The following is a 27,867-nucleotide window of genomic DNA, read 5'->3' on the forward strand; positions in this document are numbered from 1 at the left end:
GCTTCGCTGAAAAGCCATTCCTGTGCCAAACCTGTGAGCCACAAAGGGACCTGATTTTGAGAAGCTATGGGTGAAACCCATTCATTCTACACATGGTTCTTCCACGTGAACTGTTTCGATGGCTCTGACTGCGTACGTGTTGGGAAGGGCAGTGTTGCACCACTGCACGGGGGTCAACCCGTGCCTGCAGAGCAGAGGGCGCGGGCGGCTGGAGGTGTTTGCGATGCAGGGAAGGTTCCCCAGCCCCCGCAGAGAGGCCGACACCAGCCACGGGGAGAAGGCCAAGGCGCCCGCCCCTGGACGGGGCGCTTCCAGGTTTCACCCCAGCTCCGAGGGCTGCGGCAGCTCCCGCCGTTTGGGAGAAAGAGCCGCTCTTAAATGCAAGAAGGCGGCACAAAACGCTCTTTCCTTCAGCGGGGGATCGTGAGGGGGCTGGGCGCCGCCGTGCTGCCTGCGGCCGCTGCCGCACCGCGACATTCGGCCTCCGAGCGCCCGGGATCGGAATTCTCGCAGCCGGGCCCCCCAGCCAGGAGCGCGGGAGCCCGGGGGGGCTGCCTGCCGGGGCGAGCGCGTGGGGACGCGGGGCGCAGCCCCTCCCTGCCCCCGCCCGCACACCCGCTCCCCGCATATCCGCACACCCCCCGCACAGCCGCACTCTCCCCCACACCCTCCGCACACCCCTCGCACACCTGCACACTCCCCGCACAGCCGCACACTCCCGCACACATCCGCAACCCCGCACACTCCCGCACATCCCCCGCACACACCCGCACACCCCCCGCACCCCCCTCTCCGCCCCAAGGGCTCCGGCCGCGCGCGCGGCGTCGCCAGGACAACCGGCCCCGCCCGCAGCGGGTGCGGGGTTTAGGGGCGTGGCGGTGCCGCCCCCGCGCACGCGCCCCGCGCGCGCTGACCTCACCCCGCCGCGCCGGGGCCCCCCCGCACCCCCCGCAGGGAGCGGCGCGAGGCGGGTGCCCTCCAGCCCCCCCCCCCCCCGCTGCTCTATGGTACGGGGGGCGGGGGCGGGGCGCGCGCGAGGCCCTCCGCGCGTGCGCGCCGCCGGCCCGGGAGCCTTCTGGAGGGGCGGGGCGGGGCGCGGGCGGCGCGTGCGCGCTGCCTCCCATTCTTCCCGGGGCCGCGGGGCGGGCGCAGCCATGGTGCGGTGCGGGGCCCGCCGCCGCCTCTGAGCGCCGCCAGACCCCGCACGACCCCGCGCCGCCGCCTCCGGCTCGCCCTGGCCGGCAGGTAACGCCGGGCACCCACCGCGCCGGGCGAGGCGGGCCGCTGCGCCGGGAGCAACCGGGGAGGGGGGGGGGGGGGGGGGCAGAGGAGCGCGCTCAGGGGGGCTTTGTGTGGTGCCGCCGCGGTGGGAGCGGGGTGGGGTGGGGCGGGGTGGGCGCCGGCGGGGCCGGGTCCGCCCGCCCGCGGCGCTGGGTCCGCCCCGCGGTGCGGGGGCTGGAGGGGCGGGGCGGCCCGGGGGCCTAACGGCCGCGGGGGACGCGGGGGCTGCCGGGGCCTAACGGCTGCCGCGGGAACCCCCGCCCCGGGGGGGCCGGCGAGCCGCGGGGCCGCTGCCCTCGGTGCGGCGGTGCGGGGGGCTCGGGGCCGTGCCCGCCGGCGGGAGCGCGGCCAGCCCTGCGGGGTTGGGCGGCGGAGCTCGGGCCGCCGCGGGGCAGAGGCCGCTCGGCGAGGGTCTCCCCCGGCGCGAAGGCTTCGTGAAGGGAGGCGAAGAGCAGCTTGTGCTGCGTCCGGTCAGCGGTGCGGGGTTGTGGTAACGTCTTGAGGCTGCTGCGTTTTTAAAACCGTCTTGTGAGTGGGGTTGGGTTCAGCCCTTGTGTTTGGCCCCTTTTTTGTGCGCGCGTGGTGCTTTGCTTCATTTATTGCCATCAGAATTTCGAGTGCAAGTATGTGCCTGCGCAGGGAGGTGGTTTGATCATTAGGCAAATCCCGCAGAAATGCCTCAGAGATGCTAGGTCTGAGCGAAGAGATGGTAGTTATTTGTCAGGGAGTTTATATGGGCCAGTGCAGACTACACTTAAGGTGTGTGTCTTCAGATGCCTACGAGGAAAGGAAGAGCCTCCCCTCTTCCCCAGCCCTCTGCACAGCTTCTTGGGAAAGGTGGGCTGCTGAGGCAGGGTGACAAGCTCAAGGTTGTGTGGGAAGCGTGTGGTGGAGTAGAGCCGGGACTTCCCAGGTGCGAGGGTTGTTCTGACCAGTAGATCTCTGTCCCTTTCAGATTTGCTTTGTAAGTCAACATTTAGTGAAGGAGAAAAAGGTTACGCAAAGGAGCCTGTGCTGAGCTGGTGTCGGCAGGGCAAAGGTGTGGTCTCCACCTCAGTTCGTGTTCTAGTCTCAGGCAAAGACATTGAAGTCCATTTTGCTACTCAGCAGTGCAGACCACTTCTCTGCATCTCTTGAGCAGTTGCATCTCTGCTGCATGTTCCTCTTGATGCTACCTGAGTGCTGTAGAAGACAAACTGAAGAATTGTTGCTTGATACTTGATGATGTAAATCCACCATTTAGATCTGTAGATCTCAAATTAGATCTTGCAAAGGCATTAGAAACGTGTTTGCTTCTGTGTGGGATTCTGAACTGGATTTAAAAGAGGTTTGCAACTGGAGTTGGGGCTGCAGCTGGATATGTTGGAGAACTTCCAATAGTGTTAAGTTTTCACAGGAGCAAAGGACTACACCAGTTTCAAGATGGAACTGCAGTACTGTCATATTCGGGGTCCTCCTTATCGTGGCAGTGTAGATTGCTGTGTGGAACAAGCCTTTGTGCTGCAGTCCTGGGCTTGGCTAAGTCCAGCTTTTGCTTGTTTTCTCTGTTGAATCCTGTCAGTTAGTGGGTCTGAAGCCTGGGAGTTAGGAGACAGAGTAATAAATGTCTCACCATGAGTGATCCTTGCTCTATTTCATAGTCACACATTTAATTTTTGTAAAAAACTTGGTACCAACATAGATGGATTTTTTTTTTTTTATGCTGATGTCTGCATTGTCCCTGTGAAATCCTTGGAATTGATCTGGCAGCTTCAGAAGTTTGTTTCAAGAAGAAAAATGCCATGAAGTTTAACACTTTGGCCTTGTTTCACTTGGTTGATACTGTACAGTGCTAAAAGTGACACAGCAGCATGCTTGTGAGATTAAAGTGTTTATCTAGTTCATGTGACTTTCCCTAGAGGGACAATTGCAGAGAGCGCCCACAACTGCAAGAGCTAGTTTTCCAGTTATCTCTGAAGTTCTGTAGGAATCTTAAATCTGAGCTACAAGTGTTAAAAAAACCAGTTTACAAAACCAGCAAAACTCAAACTGAAATTATACATCTGGTTCTACCATATGTTAGTCAGTCCTTCCCTATCCATCAGACATTCGGGCTGTTGGTTTTTAGAGGATGAGAGCTGACAGCATGTCTGATCACTTCTGTAGTGAGTTACAACATGAGGAGCTAGTTCTTCCCCTCAGCAGCCTTTGTGTTAAGGGCAGGTCATGCTGTATTGTAAGAAATACGAAGGAGACTGGACAGGAGATGTACAGATGGGTAATTACCTCCACATTTCAACATACAGGCAAATTTTTGTGAGAGTAACATGGCTTTGAAGCTTGTGGACTTCCATTATGGGTACCCTTCTGACCTCATATGACTTTGGATCTGGCTCATGTGTCACCCTGAGTCTCTCATTATCTCAAGCCTTGCCTAGACTAGGGCTGGAAATCTCAGCGTGCCTCTGGATCAGGCTTCCTGCTCCTCATGCCTTCTCAGCTGGCAGTTGTAATTGAAGTTTTCTCCTGGATTCTGACACTGCACCTCCAAGGAGTGCTTGTCAGTGCATTAAAAAAATGCTGACAAGTACATAAAGGCCTCTCAGCTGAGTGCATAAAATCAACTTGTTCGGTCTATTTATTTGTTCAGACTGTGACTTCAGTAAACTGTAAGCAGACTAACTGTGAGGAAAGGGGTTTGCTTCCTTCCTTGATGAAGAGTTGCTGTTTGTGGCACTCTAGCACAGAGCGGCCATACCCTGCTGTTTAATGGTGTACACTTCATGTTACTCTTTGCTCAGTTTCTTCATCAGCCTATGCAGTGTTGAAGTTTGTGTTGCATGTTTCTTTAGAGTTAACTCAAGTGTTTTGGTTACTATCTATTGCACCAACCAGTTATCAGTTCTGGAAGATCTCTGAAAGCCTGATGTGAGCTTTGCACAGCAGGACACTGAAGGGCTAAACACACGCAAGTTCCTTGGTGTTCTGCACTAGCGTCTGTCATAAACATGAGAGGTAGCTTTCTCTTCTCTTTGGCAGCACTAGCACTCTTACACCAAAAGACACCGAGATCCAAATAAATTGGATGGAGTTGTAACTGTTCAAGTTATAGATGGACAACCACTGGGTTTTGTGGTTTGGAAGGCTGCAGGTGCTGTCCAACAAGTTTGATCTCAATTCCTGGTTAGTATTTGAGTTAATCTGATTTCCTGTTCTGTCACTTAATTAAATCTCTGCATGTTTGGCTCTACAAAGATGTAGATGTCCATTCTATGTCTAGAAACAGTATGCCAAGTAGAGTAGCAAAATTATTTGTTAGAAAAGTATTATTATCATTAGTTTATTGGAAGTGAGTAGGCAGATGTAAAAATCTCATTTGTTTTCCCCGCCAGCAAAATAATAGGCAAAACAACCTAACCAGGCCATTCCCTGTTGTGGTGTTTCTGGGTGTCAGGTCTAAGCTGGGGCCCTCTCTTTATGCTTTGCTTGTACATGCTTCATATTACAAGATATTTCAGAAAGCCAAATTAAGCCAACAATTAGTTGCTTAGGCAAAGATCTGATCAAAATGTAGTCAGGTTCTGACCTGTGTTTCAAAGTGATGCTGAGCAGAAGGGAGGAAATTGCAGGTATGTCTCTCTGCCTGTTATATTTCAGGTGGTTTCTGAGCCCAGCAGTCTCTTAATTGCCATCATATTTCAGCCCAATTCATGGTATTGTCAAACAAAAACAATTTCTGCTCCTCATCCTGTGCTCCCTCTGTTTTATAAATCTTAAATGTAGTGGTGACTTTTCTGCAATTCCATGCTACCTGTGTTGGGGCTTCTTTTTGGCCATCTACTCATTTGTGATTTCAGATGCCATGCTGAACAGAATCTGCTTCACCTTAGCAGAGAGGGTTACCCTTGTTGCCCTCCCTGGAACTGACCTGGTCCTAGGTGCTGGTTTCTCCTGGCCCCCTTTCAGCAGCTGAAATCCAGCTGCTGCTGGGAGTTTTGTTCCTGGCCAACTATCTTCCATGAGGGCTGGCAGCCTGGAAGAACAGGGGTAGGCAAAGAGCCCTGTTTTGTCATGCAGACAAGTTTGTGTTTAGAGATCAAGAAAATAACCTTTTTCCCAAAACTGTTGACTTACAAACTGCTGCTGTTGCATCCCATAGCCAGTCTGTTACATGCTCCTACCTGAGTTCCTGCCTTGTTCAGTTTTGGGTGTCTGGTTGGCTTTTCTACAGTAGCATCTTGGCTTGACTTGTGGAAAGTATGCATGAAAGGAATTACCTTAGAATTGGAGGTGCTTTTGTCTGTGGCTGCAGTATCTGCTTACCTGCCTGAGGCTCTTCTGTGAGTGAACTTATTCAATCTGCAGATAGCATGAAGTGGGGTTTTTTCCCCTTCCACATAGCACACATTTTAAGATTGTTTAAAATACACTTGCACATTTTGAAAAAACCATGTGAGATGCAGAGGGAAGAAGTCTTACTGAAAGGTGCTTAGTTGGACACTTGGTGTCCCTTGAGGGCTTGTACCCAAAGTGTAATCTTGTGTGTTATTTTTTCATTCCAATCTACCATTTTACTGCTAGCACTTGTGTCTCAAGTACTTCCTTTCAGGGTAGTTGTGCTTTGGATTTGTACACAAAGACTTAACCTGCTTCTTTTGTGTTTCTAGCCAGTTATGTATACAGCAGTAGGCATAACAAGGTTCTACAGCATTTGTTGAGTATGGAATTTATATCAAACCCACTGATCACTTTAAAACTAGGTTATCCCGGTCTTATATCAGCGTGTGGTGTTATGGCTTTTTCTTTCCTAAAGGGAATATCTTACCCTTGGTTCCTGCTGCTACTGGAGACTTGCTTTGCAGAGGCTCTGGGAAAGGCACTGATTTTCTGCCCTATTCCTGCCTGTAAAATAGGAGGTTCTTGGTGTTCTCCCACCCTTTTCTTCAATTACTGTATGTTAAGAGGCTTTCCATCTTAAGGATCAGCTAAATTAGTGATCTTAGGCTGAGGGACTTCATATATTGCAGTACAGATAGAGATTACAAGATTCAGATGTGTGCTGTGATCTAGTCATCCTGCTAGCAATCTGGCAAGTGATGGGCCACCCTGCTCTCATTCTCAGTAGTGCTGTGTTTCCAAACCTTGCTAAGCATTTTACCCACAGGCTACAGGTGAAAGTCTCTTCCTTTTCTTCCTGTAATCTTCCAGATGATCCAATAGTTCTGCTGGGTTGGGAAGGAGAAGGTTAGGACTTGACTCTGGAAGGTTCTGTCCTGTACTCACAGATGCAGTGAGAAGGGGGCTGGACACCATCTCCATTCTTCTGGTATACAACACCCCCATCCCTCATGGGACCCTGTGCTCCCTTGGCTCTGATGCTTTGCAGAGCAGAGCTGGAGGTCCTAGGGAGCCAGTGCTGTTTGGTTTGCTGGCCAGGGACCCACAGGTGTCAGAGCTGGAGTCTGCAGGCTCTAAGGTAAGATTAGATCTCCAGTTTAAGGGAGAGAGAATATTTTTGTACACATAAACCCACAATTTGGGTACTATTCACAAGGCAAAGTGTCATGAGGATAGTTGTTTGGTGTTTTTTCTCTGTGGCCCAGTAGGCCCCTCATGCCCTGGAACCATAAACTGAAATGCCTACAAGAGGGAGTCACACAGAGCAGCTCCTAACAGCATAGGATTTTGATCTGCATCTCAATGCTCAAACTGTTAAAAAGGAAGAAGACCTTGAAAGCTCATTCTAGACTTGTCCTTGGTCTCAAAGTGAAACCCAAACTAATTTCAGAGAGGGGTTGTATTAGGGAAACAAAGGATGTTAAAGCTCATCTAATTTTCTACCCTACTCTTGGAGGGTTACTCCCACTCTGCAAAGTGGTTCCATTAGTGTAGGGTATTTGGGTCACATTGAAGTGACCTGCAAGTTGTCTTGATTGGCTGCAGCTTTATTACTGGCAAGGTTTTTTGAAGATTCATGCTTCACTGAAATCAGTAGCTCTGTAATGAGGTGTTCAGTTACAGAGGCAGCAGTGCAGACCTTCAGTGGAGGCATAAATGTTCCTGTTATCTGAAGCTTATCTCTCATCTTACCCAGGGTAAGGTAATGCAACTTTCACAGCTAGCATGTGGCTGAGAAGTATTGTGTGAGGACTGAAAGGCCTTAGCTTAAGCCCTGGAAATCTTTCAGCTGCCTTTATTTTAGAAATCTGCCTCAGTTTTCGTTGTGGCTGTGAAGTTGTGTCCTGATGTAGATTGGTCCCTGTCTGTACTTTAAGCCTAAAGCCCCTAATAGAGTCCAAGCAAATTTGGAAAAAACCTAATATTTATCAGAGTCTTAGCAAGCCTTCAGCCAGGTGTGGTTCTCATGAAGGTGCACTGCCCACAAATTTGACGTTTTACAAATGCTTCGCTGGTGTGGCTGGTGCTGTGGGTGGAGGAAAAAACCCTCTCTTGAAGACCTGTAAACACTCCCAACAATGAAGCTGCATCCATGTGGGCAGTGCTTTGCTTATCAACAAGGCTGTCCTGGCAAGTACTAGAAGTGTGTTGGCTATTCTGTCTGAAGACAGTTACTGTGTAAGGGGTGTGGAAGGAGTCTCCCAAGTGCAGTTAGAGGCACTTAGTACACTGAGATAAGCACAGGGCTGTCCCTAGAAAAGCATGAGTTGTCAGGCTGGAAATCTAAGATACCATCTTTGGATTAAGGGAAGACTCAACTACAAAGCAATGCTAATTACTGATTTAAAACAATCACGGTAATTGTGCAATATTGCTGGGCACTAGAGAAACATTATTGCCTTCTTCTGGAGAGAGGTAAACAAAAGGAAGCACCCATTTGTCAGTTTTTGGGTGGGTGTCTCCTGCAAACTGCCTTTGGCTCCAGGAAGGGGTTGCTTTCTTCAAGTATGACACTTATTTTACTTGCCATCTCATTCTCTCAGAGGGTTTGAAAAACTAAGAATACTTTGAGCTGCTTTGTCCACTGCCACTTGCACGATGATGGAACAGTAGGCTTGATGAAGTGCTTAGAGAGTATCATACTTTGTAAACGCTTGATACCATATCCCCTCTAGGCAGGGAATGGCTGAACCAGTTGAAACAAAAATAGAGAAGAATTAATAGACACAGGGCTGAGGGTTTCTAGCCTTCGTGCAGAGCTGCAGTTTGACACTGTGCCTTGTTGGTAAGATCTCCATCTAGTCTTTGCTGTACATGATTTCTAGGTGCTGTTCTAATTGCTCTTGCCCAAGGGTGCTTGGCTGGCAAACCCAATAGCGAAGGATTTATGCTGTCCACCTTCCAGTTATGGTGAATTACTGCAGTTTTGATGCCTGGTGGCTTTTATACTTGAAAAATTGCTGCATTTCTCTAAGGTGGAGCTCTTCTGAAGGAGAAGAGGAGTTTTGTTGTGGAAAGCCACGGTTCACAGAATTGTCTGCCTGATGTACCTTAGACTAATCTCGAGCTCAGCTTTACATGCTGTTAGGTCATCAGACTAGGGAAAAAGGAGGGTTGCTGGTACTGTGTTGCTGTGTTATTTCTGCGACTGTTGGGCTATGGCTTACCATATACAGAACAAAAGACACTAAAGAAGTGTTGTCATGTTTATTAGTTTAGCTTACTGGCTGAAAGTAGGAACAGAGGTACCTTCAGGAAGGTGACTAGAAAGGTCTGGTTATTGAGTGGCACTGACTCTTGTCTGGAGTGATAGTGAGCAGCAGCAATATTTTTCCTTTCGGCAAGCTTGTGCCTTAAGTTAGCTCTGTTGGAGCAGCTGCCTGGTGAGGTTGTGGACTGCCCTGGTTTGTCAGCAAATGAAGATGATGGTGAAATGTGGTAAATATGGTAACCCCAACTGATCAATAGAGCAGCAGAGGTTGGGAGGTAATTTTAAAATGGAATAGCTGTGTTGGAAGAGCTCCCAAGTACAGATGAACACCCAGGAGAGTAGTATTGCGTTCTTTACATGTTTCAGGTTTTCTTCCTCATTGCAAGAGGAAGAAGTTTCAAAGTTTCCTGTAGAGTTTTCCTAAGATAAAGTCTTATTTGACGATTTTACGTGTTTCACTTAGTCTGGGGTGAGTAGGGTTCTCCAAAGCATTGAAAAATGTTAGTTTGCTTATGTACCCAGTTTATTGTTGCAGCAGCATTTTAGGTAACAAGTATTTCCTTATTATTTGGGTGAACCTACTCTACATGCTGAGCCAGTTGCTTTGCTTTTATGGTGTTATGGTGGCAGCATCTGGGCTGAGTAACTTTGGTCTGTTTGGTCTTTGTCAGCTTTCTCCTTTAACCTCATCGTTTTGAGCTACAAGCTGGCATTAAATTTAAGCCTTTCTAGTGGCTCTGATAGCTCGTGGTGGAAAATTTAGGCATTACTGACAGGGGCTTTGACGAAACACATAGTTTTGATGGTTTATTAGTGAAAGGAAATCTCATTTTTGCAGTGACAGAATTGAGGTGGTGGGGAGAATGTGTTTTTGTTTTTTTTTTTTTTTCTCTTGAATTATCTTTTCTACATGTCGACAGTATGTCAAATATAGCCTAGCCTGTCTCCCTGAGAGCAAACTGCGACCCCAGTTGGAGGACTGGAGAAAACCCTTGCTTTGGAGCCTATATTTTCAACCCTCCTCAAATTTGGAGGAGCTCCAAATACAGGGCGCGTGCCACCGAGTTGCTAGTTTTACTTCTGTGGGAAGAGTTTGTACTCAAAATTCTAGTCCCAAATTGTGTCTTGTAACACTGACTACCTAAACCCCATGGCTTTTAAATCCTGCAGGAACATAAGCACGCTACTGGGGTTAAGACTGAACTTTTTTCCAAAGCTTATGTGAGGAGCATCTGCCCAGATTTTGAACTTGATGAGATATACTTCATTGTCTAGGAGATTCATTTTTTGTCATTTGGGTCTTGGTTTTCTGAGGTGGTATTTTTTTTATTTCCTCTTGTGAGGAAGAGGGGGAGACCACAGACTTCCTAACATGTGTGGAAAAGCTTTTTTTAAGTTAAAAAGGTGCAACTTAAACATCTGCTGGCTGGTAGATGCAAGCCAATTTGAGCCTTTCCTCTTGGCTTACTATTTCAATTTTCCTCAGGATTTAAATATATTTCTGGCCCTTCTTGCCTGTACAAATTTGGTGGTTGTGCTATATAACATAGTGGATCTCCTTTGGATTACAGTCATAAAGATTATGACAAATCTGTTTCCTGTAGTGCATGATAATTTTTAGAATAACCAAATTCTATACCTTCCTTCACACGTTAAAAAACGAGGAACTCAGGAGAGAAATTTGTTTATATTAGTTTGACTGAAATGTTTCTGTGCTTGTAGCAGAGGCTTATAAACTCATAAATGTAAACCACATAGAAGAAAGACTGAAACTTCAAATGCTCCTTTCTTATGGCAGTATGGCCAGCTAATGGTTTCTTGGATGTGTTTGGACTTGTCTATGTGTGAAGTTAATAAAAAATGTCTATTCTGTGGTAACTTGCAGTCATTCACACCCTCCTGTAATCTGAATTTTCAAGTTTAAGCAAGTTCTTAATTTCCATTTTAAAAGCAATTAGGGGACTTTCTTCACCATGGTCTATCGAGTCCCCTTATGAACACGTATGCAGCTTCTGGTGTCCAGAAGCAAACTACACAGCTAACTTTAAAGGTTTCAGCTAGAAAATGGTAGCTGCTGAATATCACTTACCTGCCCCATCTCCAGTAGCTCTCTGCTAGTAAGCTGTCCAGTGAAGTGCTGCCCTACTGTGTGAAAATCCTTCAGTTAGATGCTTAGACTCCTGTGTGTGACACTGTCTTGCATAACAGCAGTGCCCTCAGCATGGAGCAGGCTCAGCCCATGCTAGAGGGCAGGGACACTCAGTGTTCAAAGGTACGGAAAGGGAGACTGTGAGGAAAACTTTGGCTGCACTTTTAGGATTGCTTGAAGCAGCCCTATTCTTTGTGCTGCTGTGGGTAGTCAGAGCTGTGTTGTGAACCATTTTGGTTGAGGATGGGAAAACTCACATCTTCCAGAGTTGATGCTAAACTGAACTGAGTGAGAAACTGTACCTTCAGCATTAAGAAAAGACATGGCTTTCCTCTACTTTGGAACCAATGCCTCTCTTTTAGAAAGAAAAAAGGCATTACTCCAAGAGTATTGATTGAGGTGGTGTTAACAATGTTAGAATTTGAAGTCAAATCACTCTTGAAGTGACTTGGCAAACTCTCTTCATTATGCTTCTAGTTCTTTAGACAGTTCAGGCTGGGGTGATGGTCATGAGGAGTAAATTGTCATGGCACTAACTTAAAGCCCTAGGTGTACTGTGTGTGCAGTTGCAGCTAATACTTCCTTGTTGCTCTGGAGGATGAGGTTTTGCTGGCAAGGAAGCAGTTTATTCTACAGGCACAAACAATCCCTTCTGGCTGATGGCAGGATTTGTCAGACAGTTGGCTGAGGTAAGTCCTTGGATGTACAGAACCAGTTTTGTTTGCTGTCAGCCAGCAGGGATCTGAACTGGCTGTTTGGGACTGAGGGACCTGTTCTCTGGTGACTCCTCCTGCCTGGTGAGTAAGCAACGCAGCCAGTGTGGGCAGCTGGAATATGTCTGGCAGCACTTGAAGGGTTAGGGAAGCTCAAGGCAACAAACCTCTGTACTGCTTCTAGATGCTGTGTTCGGTGGTGCTAAGATGTGGCAGTTTGTAATTCTGGCCAAGGGGATAGATATGAGACAGTAAACTGAAACAGTCTGCTGTGCTAGGTGTGCTTTAGTCTCCCTGCTAAGGTTTTTGTGTGCATCCCATCTGCTGTAAGATCCGCTTTGTTTTATTTAGACTTTTGTGAAGGCCTTACTTACTCAAACAGAAGGTATTTAGATTTGCTGCCTCAGTACTTCCAATTTGTGTGAACTTGTGTCTCCAGTTTCCTTCCAGTTGTTTATGGAACCAGGTGTCTGCTGCATAGCCTCTTCCCTTGCTCTGAGCTTGACCTGCTTTCCTCCTGCTGACAGGAAAAAAGTAGGGCAGATTTCTAACTTGAGATATTATTAGACAGGAAACAAAAAGATGCTCTGGATTTTTATCACCCCCTCCTGAAAGAGCTAACGTGACCTGGGAGTTCTTCAGGAAGCAGTATGGTGATGCTGAGAACCTTGGTCTTTGGGAGGGACAAAAAGGCTATAGCTGGGTCCCTATTCAAGTCCTTGGACAGGAAAGTTTCTAGGCTTGAGGACCATAACCAAACCCCAAACATAGCCATTTTAATTTTTTTTACACAGAAGCAAAAAGTGTACTTTACACATGATGCTATGCCTTTGAGTGGCAGAAAGGTTTGGGTTGGCCTTTCTTTTCTATAGCCTTGTTTTTTGGGATGCCACAGGCGCTGTTGGTTGAACTGTGTTTACACTGTTGCTGTGTCCTGGGCATGTGTAGTCAGGTTTTAACAGAGTTCAGCCTGGAAACAGCTTGAGCACCTAGTTTTTTAAAACTGCTCATTTTACATTCCTGGAGCACAGTGTTAGTGTTGTATCATGCTGGCCAGCTGATGGCATTTATTGCTGAAGGCCAACAGTCAAAACAGGATCCAGAGCTCTTCCTGCTTTCACTTCTTAAAGCAGATGTGTTTTCCTGGTGACCTGCTTAAGGATTTTGTCACTACCTTTGTGGGTGGATGGTGATGATAGTAGTTGCAATAATGCTGATTACTAATCAGTTCTTAAGCCTCAGATTTACTGTCACTAGAACTTCTAGGGAACTGATGGGTAACTGTTGTTGTAAAGAAGAACCAAAGGCTTTTGTCCTGATCTACCTTGTCTGATTCCTTAAAACAGAACAATGCTGCTGGTATCCAGCTTATCACTGCTTTGCAGCTGTATGTGAAGAACCTATTTTGTGACATGCTTTCAATCTTTTTTGCTCCAGTCTTAATTTAACTTATAATACTATTCTTTTTCATTTTTTGCAGAATGGACTACTGAATTGAGAATTATTGCAGACTCAACAGTACAGCACAGCTCGTTGCTCCGTCTATTACTAGTTATTTAAATTGGACTTTTAATATCCTGCCAGCTGCTGTTCACACACACATGGTGCATTGTTGCCATTCTCAGAATTGCATCTTTGAAACCCAGACCCTCAGTAACCTTCATCGAACAAAGAGGCGACCTCCTGCATACACTTATAGAGGGATTTTTTGGACCTGCTGCCCTCTAGCTTTCTTGCTGGTGCTGTATTTCTAAGACACTATGGAGCCCAGTATGGAGTACTGCTTAGCGCAGGTGCTGCAGAAGGATGTTGGAAAGAGACTTCAAGTTGGCCAGGAGTTGATAGATTACTTCTCAGATAAACAGAAGTCACATGATCTTGAACACGATCAAACTATGCTGGATAAAATGGTTGATGGACTTGCCACTTCTTGGGTGAATTCCAGCAATTATAAGGTAAGACTTGTCAGATGAAATGTGATTACAGTCAGAAGTTTTAAAGTGAAGTGCTACTTGATCCCAGTAAAATTTGTCCAGTAGACTTGCTAATACACTGTTCTGTAAACTAATAATTATGCTGAATCAACCATTCTTGGCCCATTTCTTGGTAGCTGATAGTTGATGTGATCTTGAGGACTCAAGGTAGTAGGAATTCAGTAAATGGATTTATCTTTAAATGGATTTACATTTGGTATTAACACTATACTGTGTCCTGTTTTTTGGTATGCCTTATTAACTGGTTATGTGCTTTTATCAATTCCATAGTTAGCAATGCCAGTGATTTTCAGCCACATTGAAAAAGTTGATAAAACTGCAGAAAACATAACCAGCAGTATCTTTTTACTGTCATTAAATCTTGTTAGAATTTTTTCCGATTTCCAATGGGCAACTTAAGTACAGTTGATCTACTGCACTTAGCTCAGTAAAGGTAGTGTGTGTGTATATGTATGTTGTGTTGAATTTGACAGTGTTGCAGTACATTGGTAGGACATGGAACCCCACTGCCTTATTATCCCTGTCATGCTGCTTCATCTCCCTACAGGTCTTAGTGAGGAAGTCCTTACATTTCCATGGACTGTGGGATTGGGGAGGGGTTCTCAGCTGTTGCTTGTAAAACTTCTGTGCTGGTCCCTTCGGAAGGTACTCTTAATAGAGTACTTAAGCTATAGTACTGACTATAATAGGATAATTTGTTCCTTTCCAATAAGTCCAGAAAAAACAGAGTTCAACTTCCTCCAGAGCTGAACCTGAAGATAACTGGGAGTTGTGCTGGAGTTCTTTCCTGTAGTAGTGAAGGGGAGACTAGCCATATAGGTTGCAAGTGGTCTGGAGCTTACCATCCTCAAATGAATTGACATTATTTTTAAGAGAAATTTTGATTGAGAAGTGGTTGTGAGATTGCAGTGTATTGGTCAACATATTCTGCACAGCTGCATCTTTTCCTTCATTTTTGTCAATAAGCAGCTGTGATAGAATCTGTTTGGTATGTAGGAAGAAAAAGAAACCTAAGCCAACAGGCTACCAAAGCCAGTACATTCTCAACAGAGGATCCATTCTGAATGACCATATGGAGAAATCTTAATTTGCTGTCATTAACAAGTGGCATATGTAACATTTTTGGAGAGCACTGTGTTGATATTCCCCCTTTTCCTGCTAACTGGCTTTCTCAGACTTCCGTGATTCTTATTGCAAAGGTAGTTCCAGCACACTAAACTTGAAATTGTTTCAAACTATTCACTGTGGTATTCGTTCTCCAGTAACAAACTGGTGGCACTTCTGTACTGCAGTGAGACTGTTCCAGAACTCATGCTTCTAAGCTGACATTCATTAATGTGTGTGTTCTATAGATAGCATTTGCTGTGTTTAATGAGTTTTAGTAAGCATAACAGAGACATGTCTTCGACGTCTGGAGGGTGTTTTATCAGTGAATGAGCATAACAGAATGTGAAACGTTTGAGTGGGGCAAGTTGGCTACCTGGAGGTTAGTGATGTAGTGAGGTCTGCTTCAGTATCCCACCAAAGCTTACTACTTAATCATATGCCAACCTCTTACTTTTGTTTTAGTGCCTGCATCTGTGTTGCTGTTGTGTTTCTTCTTGACTGCTTGTTAAGTGAGGGTTCAGAAGCTCAATCTGTCTGGTGTGAGGGAGAACAGGGTAGCTGGTGTCATCTGATCCTGTTCATGGATTACTGTAACAACCCTGAGAGTGAAAGGCCAAGCATTGCTGCCCTAGAACAACCATCTGGAGAGCTAAACTGCAGTTGTTAAGCCACAGTTGAAAAAGCCATATTCTGCACACTTGACACTTTTTCAAATTATGGGAATCAGTTTAAAACAAAGATTGAGATCATCTGCATGATCTGAAATTTCCTAACACTTCAGTGATAGTGTGTTCTGAGACTTAGACTGGGTTTGGATAACAGACCCACTAACTTGGGACAGCTTCTAATTGATTCAAGAGTCCAGTTAGGATTCTTCTAACTAAACACTTGTGCTTATATGTTTTCACTTGGGGAAACATCAGCAAAGCATAGAGAAGTGACATCCCTTAGACAATCCAGTTCAGTTTGGATTAAAAGAAGCCTCAACTGATGGTAAAGTTACTATGGTGTTACAGGGAGGGCTCATGCTGTCTCCCTCATTGGCATAGAAGTTTGAGCTATGTAAGTCATGATCTTCATTGACATTTTTAGGCTTTGGTCGTTTTTGTTCATTGTTTCTATTTTAACCTGATGGTATTTTAAGTCCTTGACCTCAGCACTGGGTTTGGAGACAAAATCTTTTCTTTCAAGTGATGCAGAAAAATAGAATAAGGGGAGGGTGGAAGAGGTACTGTGGTGCTGTCCAAATCTGTAAGAGCATCATGTGTGAAACAGGGTGAGACCTAACACTTCTGACAGCACTCAGCACTCAAAACTCTTCTAGCAAATGGCCTTGTGACCTGGTCACTGATCTGTACTTTGTAACAGGCAGCTGCCTTAGGTACAGAAGTTACTTGGGTAGTTCAGGATGCTTTTAAAGTCAAGGAAACATGAGGGTTGTTATATGAAGCAAGGTACTGAGGTCCAGTGCAAGGCCATTTACGTATCTGTGCTTGTCACGGGTGTGCTTGAAATGCACTTGAAGTGTATTGCCTGGCCCACATTTTCCCGGCAGTAGTTAGTTAGGTGGAATACAGAAGAATGATGCAGGTTGAAAAACATTATTTCTCTTTGAGATCTCTTACTCTTCTCTAGACCTCAGTTACATAAAGCAGACAACCTATGTTTGTATGGGCACTGTAAGTTGTGAAACATATAGTGAGGTTGGGTTGGGGAAGGTATTGCAGGATGCTGCAGACCGAAGAGGAATCCTGCTTCTGTTGTTAGTTCACATGCTTTGTCTGCATGGTCTGTGCTATTTCAGGATGGTCATTCAGCTGGACTCTGTTTCTTCCTTGGTTAAGAAAAAAGTTATTTTTCAGAGCTTTGAATCCTTGAACAGTAACTAAGGCCTGCTCTGAGCTGGTCTATCTTGATGTGCAGCAAAACAGCATAGCAGTGTCAATGTCTTCAGGACATTCTTCTAGCTTCACAATCCTATAGCAAGGTGACAAAGCTGAAATCAGTAATTCCTTGAACAGTCTCACTTTGAGCTGCTTGTGGCACCATTTGGTAATGCTCCCATACGCAGGATCTCCTGACTCGTCTGTGGCCAACGTGCCTTTCTTAGTATCCAGACTGTGATGTCCCATTGTTTCGTTTTTGAGGGCTAGTGTGAAGAAGTATGTCCAGGATCTGAAAGTAGTTTTCTACTAGACTGTTACTCCTAGAGGTGGAATGAGGGTGTTTGGCAATGACCTTCTTGCCTGCTTGCCCACAACAGAGTATTGTACCATTGTTCTCATCTAGCAATGGGCATGAGGTCTCCTGTACCTTTCTCTTCCCTGTGGGGTGTGATCTATGCTGTTGGAGTTGCGGTTTACACTGGAGGTACCTGGTATTGGTGTTCACTGTAATAACATCTGAGAGTGAACTCAGCTTAGAGATTTGGTAGTGACAGAGCCTTCAAGCAAGTCAGGTCCATGAAATTTGAGAGGTGCTACTTAGTGTTCTCTTACATCAGAGTGGTAGGAGAGGCCTGTTTGAAGTGAAACTGGGTAGAAGTTTGCAATAGGGAACTAGTTGAGACTTTTTGGTGTTATCCTGCACTTTGGCAGGTAGTAATTTTTTTGGTGCTGTGCTGCCCTCAAATGCACAGGCTATGCTAGCCAAGGAGGGTATCTTACCCTTGCATGGGGTGATCCCTTTGCCCTGGTGCAGCTTGAGCTGTGTGAGGCTCTGCTCAGCAGCTTGCAGGACGAAAGGGGAGTTAGGAACTGACTGGGCTTTGCTTGTGAAAGGGGAGTTAGGGACTGACAAGGTTAACAGACCCCCAGTGGCTGAGGATACTTGCACTTGTGAAAGCCTCTTGGCTGAAGAAGCAGAGCTGTGCTGGTAGACCCAGTCTGTCAAGGTGAGAGCTGTGCAGGGCTCTGTCCCAAGCTTTGTTGTATTCATGTGTGTAGGATTTCAGTTTTGGCTTGTTTTTGTTACTTACAGAGACATCACACTTTTTTATTGTTAAATTTTTAGAGACTTTTTTGTATGTTGAAATATTGCAGGAAGATTTCCTCTGACAAAACTCCTAATTCTGTTAGAGAAAACTGCCTTCTAGTCTCATCTGTGTCTCAATATCAAGTATTACAAGAGCATGATTCACTGAGCTGAAGAGAAATAAAATTACATGCATAAATTAGCTGGTTTTCTTAAATTGTGTGTTGAATAATTTTTTTGGCTTCACTAATTGAGGGGTAGAACAGATGGTGCAGGCTTAGTTTAAAGTGGCATCCATTAGGGTTACTTAAGCTGATGAGTGGTTGTTCACTATAAGCATACATTTGTTCTCTGTACAGTGTTTATTTTGGTTGAAATTCAGTGGAAGAAATCCTGATTTAAGAAATAATTATCATGCATGACTGTGGGTTGATATGATAATTTGCTAAGTGTGTTCTGTTGTGTATTTAATGCACAGAGGAAAAAAGACTTAAGGAATTAAAAAAATAGACTTGTAAAGGGTTTCCAAGCAGCTGCTGTTAGCTGGTGAGTTTTGGGATGCCAAGGGGGGTACATGAGGCTCAGTAATACAAACATTGATTTAGCAGTTGCATCCCTGATAACTTTTTACTGTGAACCTCTAATTGCTAATAAAAATGAATCAAAACTGATTCGTTTTGATGCTAAAAGGATATGAGAAATCAACTACCGAGGAAGAATGATCTGAACTTGTGAGTAGAGGTGATTCCTAGTGTATGCCTATATTGCAACAGGCATCTTGGCAGAAAACTGCTTTTCTTGCCTCTTCATGTGGAGAGAAGAGCTATCCCAGGAAGGGCTAGAGACTCAATGGGCTTGAACTGCATTTGCAGAGTGTGGCCAATCCTTGTTTTTTGGGCTGCTGTGCTGGCTTGTTCTTAATAGGTGAGTTTTCCTGCCTTAGATTTAGGAAGGAGAAGAATTTTGGCTCCAGGATATCCAGTTTCCTGTAGGCATTAATGGTAATTCCCAGTCCAGCTGATCAGTTTTTTTCTGTGGCTCTAGTAGCTGGGCCTGCCTTTCCAACATTTACTGCACTGTACAGTAATTTGATCAGATTATGGTGCCAGCTCTTGTCTGTTTGGTATCAGCAGTATGGGGAGTGCCACAGAAGATGCAATGCAGAATAGATCTGTAGCAGCTGGGCTAGATCAGATTTAATACTAGCTTCAGTCCTCCATATTTAGGACAAAAAATGAACGACTGTAGGAAATCAGCATTTACATTTTTTTGGTGGCTTTTCTTAATGCTTACAAGGTAATGATAGGTTGTAGCAGGAAGGTTTGTTCCTTTTCCAGAAGAACTGTAGTGTAGTAGTAATACTTTGTAATTGTTTTATATAAAATGTGGATGTGCATAAAGTAGAGTTTGTGAGCTGGAGTGTACCAGACAACAGGATCTTTCAGTTGTTTACCTAGGTATTATGAAATCAAGTAGGAATGATGAAAATTTACAGGATCCCAAGGAGTGTGAAGACCAGAGACCCAATGCAGAAATAAATAGGAGTTTGTTTCCATAGTGGCATGCAGTACACACAGTGCAACTCTGTATCCTGTCACACCATGGCCGGCTGTGGTTGGTGAAAGATTACTATGAAAATGTGATACAAAGTGTGTCCCTTGTATATCCTTCTGGTTTGTAGAGATTTAATCCCCTGGTCTTGCTTTCTGACCAAATTTGTATTACATTCCCACAGGATTTTAGTGCTGGGACTGACTCAGGACAAGAATATTGTTACTGGCTTTTTTTAGAGCTGTTTTTTCTTGAGTGCTTGGAGGTGTGGCTGTCTCAGCACGTTGGCAAGGCCAAACAGGCTCTTGTTGGGATCTGAGAGGCTGGTCAACACACAGCAGGCTGAACCATTGTGGGTACTAAATTGAGATGATAAAGCTATTCCTTTAATGCTGGTGTAGTGTTTCAGTTGCAGCACTTCGGTGCTTGTCACTAGGGTTTGTTCAGAGGTTTAACACAGTTCCCTGGCTCTTGGGAAACCTTGAATGTATTACTTGGCTGCAGACTGAGGGTCACAGCTGATGCATTGGTGGAAAAGGCAGATTATTGGGGATTTATTTCTGTGAGGATAAGGGTAAACTAATGCTGTTGTACAGTGCCTTGTTGAGCTCTTCTGTGGCATGTGTTGTATAGTTCTAGTTGTGTGTCTGCAAGGAAGGAATTCAAGCTGGAACAGGTGCAGGGAAGGGCTAGTGTGGTGTTTGGGGGGGTTGGAGAGCCAGCCTGGCCAGAGGAGACTAAAAGTTTGGCTTGTTTGGTTTACAGTATGAAGGTTGAGAGGGTATACGACTACTGACTATAAATACATCAGAGGGGTGAACATCAGGGAGGGGAAAGAACTATTAGAGCTAAAGGGCAAGGTTAGCACAAGAACAAATGGGTATAAACTGACAGTGAGTAAATTTAGGATGGATGTGAGATGAAAGTTGCCTGCAGCAAGAGCACTGAGGGTCTGAAAAACTCTTAGAGGAAAAGATAAGAACAAGGCAACAGTTTGGTTTTAGGGTAGGTCTTATGACAATTATGAATAGTTTATATTCTATACAGAATAACAGGATTATGTACAGTGATAAAGTTCATTTCAGTCCTTTGCTTGTACAGTAGAATGGGTATGACAGTGTCTGAAACTGCTCTAAGTGTACTGGCTTTGATTTTTTGAAATTCCAAAGTGACTCAGAGGCTCTTCATGTTATGCCTGAGGATCATGTTCCTGTTACCTCGGTTGGAATTAGCAGGCACTCATGCATATGTGATCCAGCTCTCCTTGTTTTTAGTAGGTAACAGGGTGAGTAGGGGAGAATTCTCATTTGCCCTGACATTCTGACTCCTGAGGATCACTATCTGAACTGGAGGTTAATTGCAGTGATGGGTTTACAGGCTTCTGGATTTTTTGCTAGTCTCTAGATGGCTCAATGTAGTTAATTCTGTTGTTCTCTTGATGCTGAAAGAAACATTAGTCAGCCTGCAGGGTCCCCCAGCAACAACAGCCTATTAGCTTCTCACCTAAAAGTAGGAATGCTCTTCCAAGTCTTTTTTGTGGTATATTCCTGAAGGCATCTTGAAGGCTGCTCTGGTCTCATCCTTTGAAAAATCAACTGCTGACAGTCCTAGTGGCAATGAAGTCTAGTTGCCTCTGACTTAGTCTGGTTTTACTCAAGTTATTTTTTAAGTAGATAAGTTTTATGAAGCCTCATTTCCTTTGGCTTTTTCTATGTAGATTTGCTGGTGTTTAATGCTGTGGGTTTTTTTATGCTGAAGTCTGTCTCTTAATGGAATCTCTTTTGCTTGGTTACTATATTTGTAAGAGCATAATGGCTTTGGGATCTCTGTTCTACCATGTTAAGTTGAAGCTTGCTAAAATTGTTACAGAAAACTGAAATCATGGAGAGATGCAATAATATATGAATGACACATTAATAACTTACTGATCTCTTCCTTAAAAATAAGACTGAAAAATACCTGATATGTAGTAATGAAATATTACAGAAAACCGAACCCAAACAAACCAAAACCATATTCCAGTGTGTTCTTAGCAGTAAGTGCAGCTATGTCAATTTTTGGAGGACCAGCCCATGAGACTAGGCAGTCTGGTGAAGGGATACTTATTTCATTCAGATATGTGATTCTGGCTCTTGCAGCCCTTCTTTGCAGCAGTTGCATTTTGAGACTGAAAGGTAAGATTTCCTGTATAGTAGTAGGATCAGCTCATAGAATCACAGGGTAATTGGGGTTGCAAGTGCTCTTGGGTTTGTGAAGTTTCATCCACCCTATAATTGTTTAGAGTCAAGGCATTAAAACTTCATTTCTTGTTTTCTAACAAAATTAATTAGCACATAAGTGTATTTCAGTGTCTATGTGAATCAACTCCCATATAAATGTTTTTGAGATGCCAGTGATGGCAGTGTAGCGTTTTGGGTTTATCTTAAAAATGTTTAAGATGAGCCACCCAAGGTACTGGTGACAATCTAGCTGAGGCTCAAAGTAGTCTTATTTGTCTGCTGCTCGGCTTGCCTAGATCTACAGGTTTTCAATGAGCATATTGTTCTGTGTGAGTTTGTATAAATCTCATGTATTTGTATCCTATGTATTGTCTGCTCTGTGGCCATATTAGATGCAGGAGGGAAAGTGTGGAACACAGTGGAGACATGTAGTCTGATTTTCTGCAAGTGAACATTACCTCCCACGAATTGTTCATTACTCTCCTCTTAGATCAGATTTCTTTTTGATCAGACAAAACCTGCTGTGTTCCTCATTTAGTACTGCTTTTGTGCCAAATATGAAACTTTAAAACAAAGCAACATTTGAGTATTCAAGAATTAGAGCAAAGAGTCCCAGTTATCAGAGCGTACAAAGCAAGATAATTTTTTATATCATGGCTGGAAGTTTAGCCAGAGGAAAGAATGTGTAGGATTGGGCCCTGAATTAAGTGTGAGAAAGAATTTTCATGCCTTATAATGCTTTTTCATCTCCAAATGTAGTTTGTTGAGAGAAGCTTGTAGAAACAATGAGCAATTTGGTTTGCTATATCCCTCTTGATGTTGGCCCTGTCCAGGCGGGCAGGACGTGCGCACAAGTGCGAAGTCTGGCAGGATCTGTCTTTGAGATCTGGAAGCATTGTGAGGTTAACTGTGGTGTTACCAGCTTGCCAGGGTAGAAGTGTTTGTGCCTGTCTGCTCGTGATTGAGAATCTGGCAGTACCAAATGGAAAACCCAAAGTTACTTCTCAGTGTATTTTGAAATTATACTGTTTGAGTAATATTTGCATTTACTGTGAATTGTATGTTAGAAATCAACTCTTTCCGCTAGTTGTCTTAGTTCTTTGTGTCTGTTAGAACCATATCTTATTAAAAGGCAGTATTTTTGCCTTGCATTGTCATGACTCCATTTGACTAATATCAAGTGACATGGTAGTGTTGGGTCTAATTGGAAATTTAACTGCAAATGGAGGCATCCCTGCTAATGCAGTGATGTGGAACAAATGTCTGCTTTTAGCAGCTTAGGAGGACTTAATGTCTCACTATTGGGAGCTTAAATGAAAGGGTTGCCACTTGTTTAGTGCTGTTTAAAGCTGTATGTTACAGGCTTTTACTGTTGTATGCCTATCACCAAAGTTGTCTGATGGAGCCAGACCTGTTAAGAACCCAATTTCTGTAATAGCTTCATAAATATAAAAAAGTCTAGCCTTCACATCAAAATAGTGTACCTGAATTTTGGAGAGAATTCTGTTTGCTCTTAGTTGATGGAGTTGGTCCAATTGCACCAACTTAATTAAACCAAAACTCCCCAATGGACAGTGTATCTGTGCAGGTTATCTGTTTTAATTAAGAGTGCTGTGGGCAGAATGATCCTTGGACAGATGCTGGGGTACACTCCTAGCTTTTTATATTAAGATTCTGGAGAAGATAGTTGTGAACTTGGTTTAACTGAGTCATTCAGAGGAGCACTGTGGTGGTGTATCCTGAGGAATGAAGGGTGCCACTCATACACTGCTATTATGTGCATGGCTGGTCGTCTTGACCTCCAAAAAGAATTTCTCTCACACTGCTTGGATGTTGTGTACAAAGTAGAAACTACTCGAAGGTTTTAGGAGGTACCTGCTCTTACAGATTGGAATGTTTTTCTTTTGTCTGACTGGCTAAAGCTTTTCTTTCAGGCCTGCATAGGTGGCTTTCCTGATAGTCTGTCTGCCTGCCTCTTCTATCTCCTGTCCCTTTAGGTGTTTGGAAAGTTGTTACCTGTATAATGTTGCTGGACAGTGAGTAAGTTATGGGAGTAAGTGTGCTTGTGGAAGACTATCAGCTCCAGTCCCTGTCTAGATCTGAGCTTTCTTGTAATTTTTAAAGAGCTCTGCTTCTTTGTTGCTTGGGCCCTATTATCTCTGGGCAATTTAATCTTTCCTTCCAGAATTTCCTGTTCTAGTAAGTGAGCTTACAATTAATAAGAAACTTTTTGCAAGCAGAGGGGCATGTACAAAGAAAGGGCAGTGGTTCTTGTTTGGAAACTTGCACCCAGAAGTGATGTGATGGGAACTGGTATTAAAGATGAACGGGAAGGCAGGAGCTGACATCTTGGGCCAAATAACAGTGCTCTTGGAGGTAGAGAGATGAAAACCTCAATGTGTGGAAATGCTAGAGAGGGGTAGGGGTTTGGAGAGGATCATCCTAGCCAAGGTAACAGGGTAAGACAACTCCCTCTACAGCAGTCATGACAGAAGTGGGGCTGAGCTGGAATATTTGGCAAAGCTGGAAGGGGCAGGATATGTGAAAGTAGAAAAGTGACCTACTGAAAACCACATGAGAACTTCTAGCTGTTTAGGACAGATGGAAAAGGCTGGATTTTAGGTCTGCATGAAATACTTCAAGGTGAGACTTACTATATGTGAAAGGTATCCTTCAAGTTCCTAGGCAGGGAGAGATCTTAATTGAGTGTTAGGTACTAGCATGGTCTTTTCTCAGCTGCTTACCCTTCACTGTGCTATCATTGAGGTCTTTGGGGCTGATGGTAATTGTTATCTTACAGGCATCTTTCAAAGAGTTTTCTGGTGGCTGTTTTCAGGAGGAAGCGGTGTGTGGGAATTGTAGCAGGAGAGTGCTGTAGTTGAGGCAAACACAGATGAGCAAGAGTTGGTTACTTTTACTGAATATAAGTAATGTGAAAGGTGCTATGAGGGTTGTATGGGTAATGTGTTTGTCTGTGGAAAACAGGTTTCTCCTGATGTAGTAGTGAAATCATCTAGGTCATGTGAGTCTTACAGGTTCCACGGTTCTTTCAGCTAACATAAGGGAGGGAAATTAAATGAAACTTGACTTAGAGAGGAGAGGCAGGATGAATTGCTGGAGTTTGTAATTGTTGCTCTGTGTGGATACTCCAGACTCCTGTGTTGTTTTTTTCTGTTTTTAACTGGAATCCAAATTTATTGCTACTGTTTTGCAGGAGTGCATTTAAAAGCTGTGCTTGGGATGTATCACACACTTACTGAGGAAGTCTGGGGAGCTGTGTAAGTGGCCATGTCTCAGAGAACTAGTTGTTGTGCAGATGGGATAGCACTGGTGGTTCAGGAGGCCTGGATAAAGCTCTCTGGGAAATCTGAGCAGATGTGTGAGAGCTGGAGAAGAAGACAGCTGCTGATCTGAGGAAAGATGGGGATGTGGGGGAAGGATGAGGGTGAGAGACTCTGCTTTCCCTGTGGGGAGATACACAGTAGTGCATGTCATATGGCAGTCTGAGAGGAACAGGGCAGGATAACAGGTTCTGGTGTGCCTTTTTAAACTAGGGTGAGGTAAGCACAGGCAAAGAAGAGTCTAAGGGCAGGACTTTGAGCTGGTGGTCATCAGGGTGGGAGGTGAGCCAGAAACAATTTCTGGGAGGTCAAGGAGATTACTAGAGTCTGTTTATCTTCCTTCTGTTTACTTAATTGCTCTCAACAGTTGTAGTGACTGGTATCTTTAAGCTGAGAGGGTGGAAATGAAATGTGTTACTGGAGGTTGCTTTCTGGGGATCAAAAAGACACTTGTGATAAGTGAGAGCAGCAGTTCTGGTAAGTGAATGTATGCCAGAAAATGGCTCTGCAGCTGAACTTGGCTGAGCAGCTGAAGCAAAAATGCTCTAAGAGCTGCCTTTTTCTAATCAGGAAAGGTGGGGTAGGGTTGGAACAATGGGAAATCTGGTAATTAATTAGCAGCCAGATCCTGCTGCCATTTTCAGACAAATGCCAACTGATGCAATGTGCTGCCTAAAGCATCCAGAGATGGGATGTAATTTTGGATGAACACCAAAGCTAATGTAGGGGAAAAATGTGTCTGAAGTTTTAGTTTTAACTCTTGAAATGCTTGTAATAACATCTATGCTGGTGTTACTTGAGTGCATATTAATATGGATTAATTTCCACTTTAAATCTGTTTCTTAGGGAAGTTTTTATGTGGGAGACATTCCTTTGAGGCTAATGTTTGATAATGTTTGGTAATGGGGGGGAACTAATCTTGTTTACTCTTCTTGTTACAAAAGAGTATGAGATTGACATTTAAGATTTTCCCACTACCCCTATTAAACCTTTTGAATCTTGCTTCCTTGTGATCATTTTTGTGGTTTTAAAGTAAAAACTTCGTTAGTCTTTTATTGTCAACTGTGAATTTCTATCAGAAGTTTTTATCTTTCATGCCAGTTACTGTGGCATTGTGTGAATGTGGCATCTCTGAAATATGCTGTTTTGTATAAAGCGTTTACAAAGTAGAAGATGGTAAAAAAATTCCCGTGCTTTTGCTAATTTTTATACTGCTGCAGGAATTGATAAGAGAACAACCCAAGCCTTTTCTGGTTGTTTGCAGTCTGGCACCAGTTTCCCACCTTTGGTCTTTGGGCCATGTGGAATTAAGATTGTTTAGGGAGCTATAAAAGATAACTTGAAGAAAGTGAGGCTGTTGCCTATGGGCTTACATTTGCTCTCTAGAGATCCACATCTGTACTAGAAAGTATGTAGAAGGTGGACATTTCAGGAGCTTGAAAATGATTGTATGTGAATCTTGAGGTGGGGAAGTCCTTTTTTGGCAGATAAGAAAAATATCTGACTTTCTGCATGTTACTGTGGTATATGCCATGTTTGTTTCTGTAACAAAAAATAAGTTGTTGGTCAGAATTCTTCATTCTGATCTTTTCCCTTTATTTGATTTGAAAATCTTAAACCAGGTTAAGCCCTAACACTACTCCAGAAGAAACTGTTTACTCACAGAAAATAATTGGTTTCAGTGCAGGAGGAACTAGTTGGGATTTCATGACCTGTATTGCATAGAATTTCAGAATAACTGACCTATTGAGCCCCTTCTGCTTCTAAAAATCTTTTATGGGTGCAAATAACGTAGGGCAAAGAGATCATGGTCTTTGCTGGCTGTGTTATTTCATGTAGTTTGATGATAGGCAGATAATGCTGTTTTCAATCAGGTTTTTCCTCTCATCCTTGTTTCATTTGTCCTTCTCAGATCAGTGGTATGAGAAGGATGTTCCCTCTTCCAGAAAATACTTGTTTCTGCATTTGGTTATTTTGGAGGAAGCTTAGAATCTCGTTTTACTGGAATTGTTGTTATAGGTTGTTATAGGTTGTTATAGGTATACATGTAGCTGAGAAGAGCAGCTGGCTCACCAGCATTACAAGCTGGATTGTGATTTGGAATCCAGGCTTTAGTGAAGGAGAGTCATTGCGCAGAATGTTATTTGCTTGAGTCAGTGCTGGTTGATTCACCAGAGTGGTTGTCCCTGATCAGATTTGTAGAGGGTTACTGTTCTGTGGCAAACAGCTAAGAATGAGGTGTTTGGAAGAGTCCATAAGAAGATAGTTGATTGTCCTAAGACCTGCTGTTGGGTCCAGATTCTTGCAAGAACTTGAGGTGCATTCTGCTTCCTTTGAACTGGGGGCTGAGGCTTGGCAAGGATTGAACCCAAGTAAGGCTGAAAGGGGTCCATTGCCATGAGATCATAATCTCTTTCTTGCTGACAGGTTCAGTGTTTGTGGATGACACACTTAAGGTGCATATGGATATTGTTTTCATCTTTGTACCTGTCTGTTTTACATCTCTGCTGTTCAGTGCTCATTTTGGGAACAGTTGCATACGTGAGATCTTATTTTTTCTTTTATCTAGCATCAAAAGATTAAAAAGAAACTTGAAAAGAAGCATATGCTCTTCATTTGACTTGCACAGCTAATTTTTTCCTTAATGCAGTGAGCTCCAGGTTTGATAAAAGCAAGTTTGTGCGCATGCACCAGGAGTCCTCAAGGGGAGAGTTGGGGAGGATAAAGGTTTCCAGAGGAACTGTAATATCCTATTTTTTTTATAGTCTTTTGTTAGTAATGAGCGGTAAGTGATATGTCTGCACTATAGACAGTTGAACCTCACATTAGTCTTTATATAGTTTTCTAGGCCTAGTGGATCTTGGACTGTGGTTATGTCCCAATGCCTTGTATAGTGACTTCTTTCAGCAGGGACTCTGTCTAGAATATTTGGGTTGAAGCATTTAATGGAT

General features: G+C 44.1%; 1 protein-coding gene across 5 annotated transcripts in view; it reads left to right on the plus strand.

Annotated features, from left to right (window-relative positions):
• Positions 1–1,148: 1,148 nt before the first annotated feature.
• The window catches only part of CLASP1 (cytoplasmic linker associated protein 1), a 169,686-nt gene continuing 142,967 nt past the window's right edge, over positions 1,149–27,867 (plus strand). For 4 of the 5 annotated variants that reach the window (XM_051623081.1, XM_051623084.1, XM_051623082.1 and 1 more), the window contains exons 1-2: positions 1,150–1,245; positions 13,212–13,686. In XM_051623081.1, coding sequence (XP_051479041.1) covers positions 13,492–13,686 — 195 coding nt within the window. In that variant the 5' untranslated portion in view covers positions 1,150–1,245; positions 13,212–13,491. Of the gene's footprint in view, positions 1,246–13,211; positions 13,687–27,867 lie in introns of all 5 variants that reach the window. The other variant, XM_051623080.1, reaches the window with a different exon arrangement.

The sequence above is a fragment of the Apus apus genome, chromosome 6 (genome assembly GCF_020740795.1).
Source record: "Apus apus isolate bApuApu2 chromosome 6, bApuApu2.pri.cur, whole genome shotgun sequence".
Classification (NCBI taxonomy): Eukaryota; Metazoa; Chordata; class Aves; order Apodiformes; family Apodidae; genus Apus; species Apus apus.